Source organism: Aplysia californica, unplaced genomic scaffold (assembly GCF_000002075.1).
Source record: "Aplysia californica isolate F4 #8 unplaced genomic scaffold, AplCal3.0 scaffold00073, whole genome shotgun sequence".
Taxonomy (NCBI): domain Eukaryota; kingdom Metazoa; phylum Mollusca; class Gastropoda; order Aplysiida; family Aplysiidae; genus Aplysia; species Aplysia californica.
This window is the reverse complement of record NW_004797343.1, coordinates 46,473-59,815: the sequence shown is the minus strand read 5'-3', so window position 1 is coordinate 59,815 and position 13,343 is coordinate 46,473. Positions and strand designations below refer to the sequence as shown.

The 13,343-nt window shown below is 40.5% G+C and overlaps 1 protein-coding gene across 4 annotated transcripts in view; it reads right to left on the bottom strand.

The window, feature by feature from the left end:
• Positions 1-3,350: 3,350 nt before the first annotated feature.
• Positions 3,351-13,343, bottom strand: part of LOC101864371 (arginine-glutamic acid dipeptide repeats protein) — a gene marked incomplete at its 5' end in the record, with an annotated part of 32,558 nt that continues 22,565 nt past the window's right edge. For all 4 annotated transcript variants that reach the window (XM_005093995.3, XM_013080059.2, XM_013080058.2 and 1 more), the window contains 2 exon segments: positions 3,351-8,981; positions 9,717-9,904. In XM_005093995.3, coding sequence (XP_005094052.2) covers positions 8,889-8,981; positions 9,717-9,904 — 281 coding nt within the window.

Here is a 13,343-nt window from a genome sequence, read left to right as displayed (position 1 = left end):
TTCAACGAGAGGAGATGGATTCCCCGTTTTTTTTCTTCTATAAAATCATTATATAAAAATAACCCGGATTCAACAAGCACTTCAGTCAGTAAGCTCGGATTCAACGAGGTTGCTTCCAGAGCGAACAGCCCCTTCAAACGAGGCTTCCCTTATTTTTCTCTCACAATGAACTTTATCCTTTCCCGGAAACCATCCCCTGCACCTGCTTCGTGAACCATTATTAACTTGCCCGATTGCATGTGATCGATCAGCGGCCTTCTTTCATACCAACTCATGCGTTGTTGGGGTCGGATGGGCGGCCTGCACATGTGTGACTGTGTGTGCTTGTCAGGGGGTACCAGCAGTCCGGGTGTGGAACATCGCAGATACAAACGCGTGACAGTCTTTTTTTTCCCCGGCTACTGATCATTATTACAATGATACGCTAGTCTTGACATTGATCTACGTGATGAATTATGTGCTGGTCTATGGAATCAAAAGTTGCGGTATGCTGGGCTCAACACAGCAACCCAACTTTTTCAACTTTTTGGCAAATAATCGAGATGAAACAGGAGTGCATTTGAACAAATCGGTCTTTTTCTTTTGCGCAGCTCATAATAATTAATATGCAGGCATTCAGGCACCACTTGTTACCTCTCTTTATACATTACTGGCTCAGTGCCTGTAATTATGTTTACAAAACTTCATGTTTGCTATAACGAACACTCGGATTCAAAGAGATTTTAGGTCAGGCGCGCCGACCTCGTTAAATCCGAGTTCCACTCGGATTTAACAAGCTCGGATTTAACAAGCTCGGATTCAAAGAGATGAGACAGATTCCCCGTTTTTTTTTCTTCTTATAAATCAATAAAAATAAAAGTAACCCGGATTCAATGAGCACTTAAATCAGTGAGCTCGGATTCAGCTAGGTCGCTTCCAAGGTGAACAGTCCCCGCAGACGTGGCTTCGCTAATTTTTCTCCCAGAATGGAAACCATCCATTGCACCTGCATCGTGAACCATTATTCACTTAGCCGATTGCATGCAACCAATCAGCGGCCTTTTAAAATACCAACACATGTGTTGTTGGCACGCGCACGTGTCTACTCTGGCGTGTGTCGGGGTCGGATGGGCGGCCTGCACATGTGTCGGGGAGGGGGGGGGGCACTAGCGGTCTGGGCGATGAACGTCGCACATACAAACGAGTCAAAGTCAGTCTTTTTTCCCCTCGGCAACTGATCATTATTACAATAATAAGCTAGATCTACGTAATGAATTGTGCGCTGGTCTATGGAATCAAAAGTTGCCGTATGCTAGGCTCTACACAGCAACATAACTTTTTGGTAAACAAAAATTTGAGAAGACATAGGCGTGTGTATTTGAACAAATCAGTCTTTTTATTTACACAGCTCAAAATGTGCACGCCTTTCAGGCACTACGTGTGACTTCTCTTGTACATTACTTGCTCAGTGCCTACAATTATCTAGATCTACACAAAACTTTGTGTTTGCTATAACGAACACGGATTCAACGAGATTCCACAGTACTAATTGAACAGATCGAGGTTGCCATGGAAAGGTAATAGATATATAAGAACATTAATAACTTCAGCAGACTTTGACTAAACTAACTTTAGGTTTACAAGGAACCTGTTTTCTTTACTATTCTCCCTGCATCAATCGATCTCACTCGTTTCACTGAAAATATGTCACCGTAAGACAGTTTGAATCGGCAAATTAATGTTGATATGATTGAGAGCATTTTTCTCTATATATTTATTACTGCGGACAGAACAAAACCGTAAACGGGACAAACACATTTAATAATTAAAATAACCAATGCAAAAATAGAGAGTCCTGTAAATTTGCCCTGTAATTACATTGTGTTAATTCAGCTTAGGAATAGGTTCCCAAATTTGAATAGGGCACTTTAAATTGTAAAATAAGAATTGAACAATCATTTATTTCTCTTCAAATGTATAAAAATAATCAATACTCACTAAAGAACTTTGTGCGATCCATCATTTAAATATTATATTCGAGAAAAGTGGCAAAACATACATTAAATAAGCTAGACTACCAGATTGCTGATTTAAGTGCTCGTTGAATCCGGGTTATTTTGATTGATTTTAAAGAAGAAAAACGGGGGAGTCCATCTCCTCTCGTTGAATCCGAGTTCTCGTTGAATCCGAGTACCACTGTAATACGTATTGTTTTCCGAACAGGATATGTAGCTGTGCAGAGCCTGGCTTTCAGCAAGGTTTGATTCCACAGTCCAGCGCGCAATTCATTTTGTAGATCTATGTCATGGCTAGCTTATCATTATAATATAGATCAGTAGCCGGGGGGGGGCATAACTGTGGCGTGTTTGTATAGACTTCTAGCGTTCCACGTCCGCGCCTCTTGTGCCCCTCCATACACAAATCACATGTGTGCTGACCACCCCAACACACGCTACGACATGTGTGCTAACAACGAGTGTGGTGGTATGAAAGAAAACCGCTGATTTATTGCATAAGATACAACTAAGCGAATAATGGTTCACGATGCAGGTGCCATGGATGGCTTTTAAGAATAGACAAGATTCGTTTAGAGAAATATGAGGGAAGCCACGTAAGAAGGGACTGTTCACCCTGTGAACAGCTTCGTTGAATCCGAGTTATTTTGATTGATTTTTATGAATACCCCCCGGATTCCAATTCCATTTGTTGAATCCGAACTTTCGAAGACTTCGAGTTCCATTGTATACATCTAGTCTCCGCCTAAAAGCTCAGGAGCTTCAGTGATCACTCCCGACTGCCTCTGGTGTGGTGTGCTTCTTCTTTCCTATCAAACGTCTATCGTCCTTTTCTCTCCCTTCTTCTTTTTTGTTTGTTACTCTCTTGTAACACCTTTAATCTTCTGGCACTCATATGACCTTATGCAGTTGCGAGCGCCATAAAACCTCTACTAAAACTAAACTGTCATCTATTGCAACTCGGTAAACGCATGGATAACATCAGCCATTTTGAGAGACCTCTCTGTCTAATGATTCAGTTGAGTGCGTTTATAAATTTTTCAAATGCAGCTGATCACTTGACTAATTTTTATTTTATAGGCTGCAGTCAATATTTCTCTTTGTCAAGCTTTACCCATCAGCGTGATTCGAGGATCGAAGCATGCATTTAGAAGAAGTGACTGTGCGTTTGTACGTTGAAATTAATTAAGTAAAAAACACGCCATATATGACGATAGCCTGTGTTTGAGCGAAGACTTCTGTATAAGGTTTATGTGGCACTCTGAGAACCCTTCAGGTGAAAGAGGTGTAAAAACCATACAAGCTAATAGTTTTATAAAAATATTGCACAAAACATTAGAACAACACTGGCAAAGCAATAGATTGTGTAGATTTTATTTTACAAAATCACCAAAAAAAAAAAAAGGAAAAAAAAAAAAGAAACAAAACAAAATACATATGGAGCTAGAGAATAATTGTATCTATGCGTAAACAAAATTGTAAGCTTTGCGGTTTTCATACCTTTTGCTTTTGTAATAAAAACGCACTATAGAGATATAAATATCATATCCAGTTCAAGTAAATTAAATTATGATTACAGAGAAGGGGGTGTCAAAAACAGGAGTGGATCAGCGTATGGTACAGGCAGTCTTCCCAGGCTTTCTCAATCACTTACAGTACATTTATCCTCGTGAAAACAAGAGACCATATTCTGTGGCCATGTGCCAAAAAGGGAGGGCAGGGGAGTCGGGTTGGATAAAAATCAAACAAGAGGCACCCATAAGCACAACAGTACAGTATATGGAATAACAAAGCCTTTCTCTCCGATCCTAAAACTTTATAAAAATTAAGAAAAAATGTTATATCAAAGCTGAACTGAAAGGAAATGCACACTAGAAGTTGGCCATTTGCACACACCATGCTCAGACAAAAGATGAGACAGTGAGAGGGGTAGAGGTGGCTGTGAAGTTGTAGTCAAGTTTACACAATAATAAGCAACGCCCACTTTGAACAAACGGACACAATTGAAACAATGAGAAGGAGCAGACCACATCAGCCTTCTCGTAAGCCAAGGTTAGGATAGGAAGGATAGAAAGAAGGTATGGGAGAAACAGAAAGGCAGGATAGGAAACAAGTAGAAATCAACACATGAACTGTGAATAATCTCCCCCGCCTCTACATTGTCCTCTCCTCAAAGTGAGCTTAATGCAGAGGGAAAAAACAACAATCCCAAAACATTGTTGAGTTTGAAACATTAAAATGTTTGAGTGTTTTTTCTTATCTTCCAAACTCATCTTCAAAACAAACTGACCATACAGAGCACCACACAAAACCGTTGTATCTCGTTCTTTTATCAGGACAGCAGTTATGGACTCACTAGTCAGATTGTGTCACTTTCCTGATTCCCTGTAATCCCCATCTTGTCCATCAACATATCGGCGCTGGCCAAGTCAGAGGTCTGAGAAGACGGACCTATCAGAGGTTGCCATTTGCCTGTACATACAAAGCGAACTGAAGCAAAAAACAAAGTGCTAAAATTATTGTACCAGCAGGCCATTTATACAAAGGGGAGACTGGGGAGCTCCTTGCGCTCACACAGGTTGAGGGAACGATGAAGGGAGGGAGAGAGAGGAAGAAGGGGAAAGGTTCTGTAACAGTTACTACTGTCATACTGAATCCAAGATGGTAAGCGGAGACCGCAGGGCAAACAGAATATATAAGTGGCTCATCAAATACACAACGGTTAACCCCTTCCCTGCCAGCTGGTGTGCGTTCCTACTGCCAGCGCTCATTTTCAGCTAAGCTCTTTTATCAGGACAGCAGATATGGACTAACTGTCAGATTGTGTCGCTTTCCTGGTTCCCTGTAATCCCCATCTTGCCCATAATTGAGAAAAACTAAGTTCCAAATTGAAATTTGCTGCCCTTTTTTTCAGTCCTTTTGAAGTTTACATTTTGAGAATACATGCATTATTCCAAGACTACACTTGTGTTTACTGACTGCAAGTTTAGCACTAGCAAAATTGGCACTGATATGCATATTTTTTATTCCTGAATACAAATCTGTGCTGTGCTTGTGGCTATATCTCCATACAGAAGAATTCGAGCCAGATGGTTAGCCGTACGTACATGTCATGTCATTTATGCAACCAGGAATGGCAAATTTTTGCTAACTTCTGTGTCGTCCATGGTATGGCACAAAGCTAAAAATGATGCCCTTTCCTGACGCACTATAAGGCAGCAAAGGGGTTAACACAATTTAGCAAGCAGGCAGCTCTGTCCCTGCCAGTTGAGGTCAAACCACGCAAGGATATTCCAAAAGTAAGAAGAAATCTGTACTAAATAAAACATCTTCCCTACACTGAAATCTAATTCTTATTTTCTGTATATACAGCAGAGTCAAAAAGTGAAACCAGACACTGGCTTCAGAAGAGCAAAGAAACTGAGTGAGGGTGAGTAGACATGAACTCAGTGTCACTGAACGAGGCAAACGCCAGGCAGCGCACACTATAGGCTCATCATTGGCCTGCATTCAGCATGAGGCTGTACCAAACAAATGGCCAAAGACAGGAGAGGAAATGGGCAGAGTTGATGCCATGCATACACTATCATACACACACACACAGAATTGTGCAGCAGCAGACAAAGAGTACAAAGAAACTCAGGATTCTTCCTTTAGATAAAGTCAGCGTCTGTCTGCGGATCAACCCTGACATTACATTGAGATATGTATAACTACATTACATAAGGCTTCCAGGAGCCAGAAAAAGCAGGGGGAAAAATATGAGGGTTCTGTACAAAACAACACATGAGGCCGGACTGTAGCAGCTTCTTCCAGCCATCAACAGGGAGATGTGCATAAAACTGGTCTTTAGGGTCCAAAATAGCAGCCATCACAAGTTACGCTCCACAGATAGAAACTTATATTTGACTGCCCAGCACCACAGAGTCCATACAGCCCACAAAGTTGCATTACAGACAATTACATGAACATGTGATTATCAGGAACAGTCTGAGTAAAGACAACATTAAATATGGGACATTTGCAAGCCAGGTTCAAGAAATATAAGCTATTAAAATTTTAAAAAATACACAGAAATACTTGCAGCCAGTCTAAAGAAAACACAAGTTGCCCAGAGCTGAGTGAGTGACCCCCTTCAAACTGTTGTTAGAACTATCAGTATAGTACATTTCCCCCCCATCATTGCATTATCCCAACACAGGGTGGTCATTTCATTTTTCATCTGGTCAAACTCATGCTATAAAGACACCAATACTGAAACACCCAAAATCTGAGATTGTGAGTGTCGTTGTTGATGAGTTGAGAGAGCCATTCTCTCCAACTTGTGCCTCACTTAGGCTGGCCGCTTGACAAGCTGTAGCTGTACACAGCCACCAATAACAGGGAAGAGCAACGCAGACAGGACAGGGCAAGAAAAACTGTAGGGGAGGAAGTACACGTCAAAGAAATCTTTGATGTTCAGACACAAACAGAATCGGTGTAACCATCAAACAATTATGCATTCTGGAGTATAATACATTTCATTTCATATAAGCATACATTACTGACAACAAAACAAGCGGTGAAGAAAACAAACGCCCTCAGACTGTACAACAACATACTCTAGACACTCTAGACAGTGACGTCCCTCACCACCTGTTACCTCATCTCAACTCTTATCTACAATGTTTGCACCCAAAAAATATCTGAACATACACCTGTCCCATCATTCTGTCAATTTATCATGGTTGTTTCATCACTATACACACAGACAACACAAGTTACATAACTATAGAGATGAGGCCAGAAGTTCAGGATGTGATGGACAATTAACAAAACGGGTGTTGTACAACCAGGTAGTACCTTGTTTCCACTGACACACCTCTCTGGCCCAGTAGATAGGGAAAAGCACGCCAGCTCACATGGTAGCAGAAATTACCAACAGCACCCATCTTTGCACACAAGTTCCTCCATTTTAGGCTGCCAAATGTTGTTCTTGACAGTATCCTCAATTATTTATACCCAGCACAGTCTCTTCCGTTAGACTGAAGTGTACAAAATGTGCCATTTCTTCCATGAACACAAACACTTTGAGGACTGTGACAACTTCCATAAGGAACAGAAATATGATGAGTCTTATATATATACAGTAGCAACCAGCCCACCGCACGACTGTACAACTGACCCCTGCCTGGCTCCTTCCTCCACAGAGACTTATTACCACCACCACTTTCTCTACACTTCTCTCACTGCGGGACAAAACTGAAGTTTTTCTGCCTGCATCCAAAATTATAATCATTGACTCAGTTCCCACCCAACATAAAACAGTTAACAAAAAATATTAGAAAATATAGCATCTTTCATTGTTTTTTATTCTACGCAAGTAACATTCATAACTGCTGAAACGTAATTGTCCAACTAAAAAATACAGACTACATGTTTCATGCAACAGCTTTCAGTTATGTAAATATTTCAGTATCACTTGCACTACATTATTTCTATATGTGTCCTGTCCACCACTGTTCATCTCCCTTCAAATTCCACTGAACTCTGAAGCTCCCATTATGAATCACCTACATTGTTCAACTTGAGGGAAAAATAACTCACAGCGTTAAGTCCTTTTCACCAACACAAGAACATTGATTGTATAGATCAGTTGTAGAAAGCATAGAAAGGGCGAAAAGAAAACAAACAAAGAACAACTGCACCATAAAATTGACAAATCTGTACATGCTTTCAAAACAGGCTCAGTATAAATTATTATATTCCATATATGACAACAAAAATAGAAGGACTCCTGTACATTTATGAATAACTGCTTTTGCGTATGAGTTTTGCAAACAACCCACACTGGTTCACCCAGTGCAGTGGGGAACATATCAATCCATTCATCAACAAACCGGGCCAAATTACAAACACCAGAATCCTTGGAGATGTGCATAAAAATGTACAGTGAACACCAATAATGTCTGCCACACTCCAGGGCCATTATGCGCCATAAGAGATGCCCGAGGTGTGAGTTTGAACCACACATGAACAAAGAAAATCAAGTGATTTTTCTCCATTGAAACAGCACCACTTGGAAATTGTCTCTCAGCGACATGGGCTTCAGTTAGCTCAGTCACGCAAGGGACGTCAGGATATGGGAGGAGAGAGAGAGAGAGGAGATGGGGGAAAAAATAAGGGGAGAATACAATAGTTAAAACAGTCTGGGATTTTTCTGAGGTTCAGGTGACAATGACTATTTCCTGGGCCTTGCAAACCAAAACAACAAGGTAGGGTTCAAAGCAAAACTATTTCTTTTTAACATTCATGATTCAGAGGACAACTATGTTGGGGTGTGGGAACAAGGTAAACACCACATAACAGCTTGATCAAGGGAGCTATATATAGTAACATTGTACACACCTTGAACAATCTATTACAACACTATTTGTCTCAGCTGCTTCCACTAGCAGGCAAGAAGAAAAAAAAACAACCAAAAAAACGGCCTCACATCATCCAACAATCTGCAGCAAGTTTATACTGCCATTTTCTGAGCAACTTTCTGCTCAATTCAAATATCAATTTCGTTCAACATATCATACACACACAATAAAGAACACCAAGCTCACTCTACCATTGTCCAGGAAGGTTTAGGGTTCGGAGCTTGGTCACATGGCACAGGTCAGAGAGTGTCCGAAGGGTGAACACATGCACATGAAGAGACTCGGTGAAGTCAGAATCTGGTCATAAAGAGAAAATTCTGGTTTCAAATGAAACCTGATGGTGATTTGCAGGTCAAACCTATCCACTCTTTTCACACAAAGTCACAAGATTTGCACTCTCCTGAGTTCAACGAGTAACTCCCCATCCCACCTCCTTTGGGAGTTAGTCGTGGTAGCGAGGTGTTGTTGAGCAGTACACCCTACTAGGCTAGTGGGGCAGGTGTCCGGCGGAGCCAAAGCGTTCTCGTTCCATGGCAAAATGTCTCTGAAGAGCCTCATGGGCGGCTGCCTGGGCAGACAGCTGAGGACACATGGAGAACAAGAGTGAGACACACACTCACACAAGCATCACGGTCAGAGAAGTCAACAGAAGGATGCACGATTACCAAACTGTTTTCTTTTAATATAGAATTTCAAAAAAACCTTTTAACTTCTGATACAGAGAAGTAAACAAAGTGGAAGCTTGGAAATTATTAGCTATCAAATTTTTACAAAAACGTCTAAAATCTGGGTTGTTTTTTCATTAAAAAAAAAAAGTAGATGGTTTTACGGCGCTCCAACTGCATAAGGTCATATGAGTGCCAAGGGGTGGGTGTCAACATTGAAGTCTTTATAGGGAATCAGACTTAGACTTCACCACTCTAGCTTCAACAGCACAAGGTCTGCTTCGACTATCAAGGCACCCCAAAATAGCAGGTCACAAGGGAGTGACAAACATACAAAAGAAGTAGAGGAAAATGACAATAGAAAGGATCAGGAAAGAAAAAGCAGCAGTTCCCTGTTGTAGATCAGGCACAGTTATGAGCGTGACATGAATCAGCCCATTACAATTCTACTATGCTTGAACGAGATATGTCCCCCCCTTTGGGAATGGCCTAAAGACACTTCAATCAGTGGCACTGCCCCGGGGAGGGGGGTTGTTTTTTTAGGGACATAAAACAAACATATATTTTATATAAACATGCACATTTTTTTCTCAGTCAAAATTTTGTTCTTAATCTTATCTCCTTCACTAAAGCTTGGACTATCCACCAACCTGATGAGCCAGCGCTGGGTCCAAGAAGGGCCCACCTCTCTGGTAGAGGTCTCTGGACAAGAGCTCCTCCCTCCCGCCACCGGCGGCCAGCAGAGGGTGGTGGGCCACACCAGGCGGCAGCACAGACAGAGGGTTGGTGGAGGACACTGGGACAGAGGCTCCGGGACCTGCGGCTAGAGGGTCAGCTCCTGGGGATGGAGGTTTACAGCTTTTGAGGGGCCCTCACATTTGTTTTGTTTTGTTTTTGTTAGAGTTTTACGGCACTTGCAACACAAATATGTAATGTAAGTGTCGAGACGTTACTACAGAGCAACACACAAAGAAAAGACGATACACATTAAGTAAGGAAAGAAAGAGAAAAAAAAAAAAAGCAAGAAAGAGCACCCACCAACAACCCACTCAAGATTTGTTTCTCCATTTGGGTAAAAAAAAATACACCTACACTATAACAGTCACTAAACCCTGGGAAAAAGTAACACTGATAGACAGCAACAATAGATGGAAAGAGATGAAGTAAAAACTATGAGAAGCACCTTAAGACCACCCTAAGTCGCAGTCATAGAGACGCACAGCAAATTACCAGTTGACAATAAGATTAAGAAAACAGGAACAATAAAGGAGGAAATCACACTAAGGCAACCACCAACCATCATATAGTCAGAAAAGACAGATCTAAAAGTGCAGTGCCATCCATAGGCATCTTTCAACACCCATAGCATTAAAAAAACAAAATTACATGCTTCCAAAGTAATAACATGTAGACATATAATTTTGAACAAATTCCTGAAAATGCACCCACCAATCAAAGCTTTGTATCCATTACCTGACAATATTACTATCCAACTACCATTCACCTTGAGATAGTACAGGGCTATAAAGCCACATTTTAGTATTTTAAACAAAGTACTGAAAAGGACCTGAAGCCGAACATGAAGCCATGTGTAAAGGAGCTGTTCAGTCACTGAAAGGACACAGCTATAAAAGCTGAACATGACAAAACACTGTAGCCCTACTGCCTGTTCTCACACACTTTTCTTTCAGTCACTATTTCTATTCCCTTAAAGTAATTAATTAACCCTATCTGTACGTCGTGTTTTACTATCCTATCCATACAAAAAAAATGTACTCATAAATTCGATCTGTACGCTTTGCATACCAGTCTGTCAAAATGATTTTTTGAGAAATACTGAAAGTTTCAAAGAGATCTTCGCACTAGAAGTATTCTAAAATGTGTAGAATACAACCCCTAGGGTACAAAATGACTCCAGGCGTACAAATAGGGTTAATAAAATAGCACCCCCACCCCCTTCCCAATACACACAAACACTAAAACATCAGTGTCATGTAGTGTTATTATACTCTTGTTCCTGACATGTGAGGTCATCAAAGAGAAAAAAAAAAAGAGTGTGGTTTAAAATACTCAAATGTTACTTTATAGCCCTGTCCTATTATCTCTTTCATTCTGTGTAAGAACCAATTTTAACTGCCATGAGAAGGAAATAAGGGGGGTTAACATTAACAATTCAAGTTTATTTAACCAAAGGTGTAGATCGGTGATCTGAACCTAGCTTTACCTTCTACATCTGCAGACCAAAAGCATGTGAGAAATAAAAAAATCTCACTCCTCTCACAACAATCAGAACAGAAAAAACCATGCTTTAAATTGCCCCCCCAAACACACACACACACACAAAATCACACACTTGAGTTTATCGACAACATCAGGCTTGCCAACTTCTTCAAAACCCAATCAGGGAAGCAAACGTTATAACATCAGATGATGTAAAACTGAACAAAGTTACATCAAGTGGGACAGATTTTGGTGTAGTGCATGGGACAAGGCTCTCAAATTCCTGACTGCCAAACCCGCGACAGTCGCGGTAAATTTGGGACAGTTGGCAAGCCTGCAGTAATAGATGGTCAGGGGATTTTATCGCTCTCTGTTAACACATCAACCCTACTCGCACTATGCACCTATTTGAAACTTTTCACTGGAAATTTTCATTTCCAAACTACCAAGATAATTTTGGGATTCAAAAAGTTGCAAATAACATGATAATTCAGTATGGCTTCAGATTCTTTTCAACTGAAAAAGAGAAATCCAGACAACTATTGCAATAGTATGAAAAATAACAACAATGCATCAATTCTAATCATGGCTGTGGTCCAACACAACATTTATAGAAATGTTTGTCGATTTCACCAAAAAATTCACATCTTTGACAAAGGTCACACAGCTCATGTGTCACGACGCGATGGAATCAGGCACTCGTCAATTTTTGGGCAAGTGGAGTTAATGATATCATCTGAATAATTCATTTGCCTTGCTTTCAATGAAAAAAATACCCATCTATCTCAAACAGAAGTCTGCAATTGAAAGAGGTGGGGTCATCAGGTGTAAGAGGTAAAATTAATGAGAAAATGGCCGCAAAGTTTGGTAACTGCAATAGCTTGAGAGTCCGTGAAGACTTAAAAATTACATATTTTGTGCCATTTATCAACATTTTTCAGTAACATTCACACAGAAATGTGTTTTTCTAAGAACATAAAAGGAGTTGAGCCAAAAAACAAAATTTCAATAAAAATTGCTAAACTGACTGAAAATGCCCGTTTCTACAATTTCATTATTTTGACAAGCGCCTGATGCCTCACATATCACTGGAGCAAGACTAAAATGTAACTCCATTGGAGCCTGCTTTACAAGGTGGGTAAAAACCATTTGAGCTGCTTATTTTTCTCACAACAGGAACAATGTAATCCTTCCCCTCTTCCGGGTATAATGATTTTCATAAATGGTATGCATAAATTTTTTTTTTAAAAATGAAATCCAAAACAAAACCATAAGCACAACATCAAATCACAGAGAACCGTGGAGTGTGTGGGGCAACAGTACACTTCCCAACCAATGGGAATCCATCATCTCACTATGGAAAATGGCAAGAAAAATTTAACTATAAATTTTGCAATCAGCAAGTATTGGTTTCCCCCAGTTCGGATAAACATTAATTCAGTCCCTTCCTCAAGCTTCAATTTGAGGTTATCAGCCCATGACTTCAGAACTGTCGCCATTCATTCCCTCTACAAATAACAGGAATAGAAGAGAATGTTTAAGTTTCCAACCAGACAACTTCCGCTTTTAAAAGTCTGCATCTTGTGTGTACAAATGTATTTGCACCTCTATTTCTCTCAACGCTTCTGTATGGAAAACAGCAGTGACTACACACTGGTAACCACACATGAATCAGGCATGGCATATTATAAGGCCACAAACTCACATGCAGATACCATGGAGGAAGGTAGAAGTCCCTCCTCCATCTCACAGTTGGATGATAAATATCTCCCAAAGTACTGCGAAGTGACAAAGATAAAAACAAGAATGTACAGTATGGTGTAGTCTCAATGCCTCTTTCAAGGTAATTCAAGAGGCAGGAAGTTCTATCTCCTAGAAAACTGATCTGAGTGATGGAGAGTAATGGAAACTTCCCAACACCACAAGTTAAAAAAAGCTACCAAACCGACTTGAACACAGGACAACCGCATTAACATCCAGCACAAAACCAACAGATCTATGGGCACTCAGTGTAAATAGGACTTGGATAGCACAGGAGAATCCACTCATAAAGGACT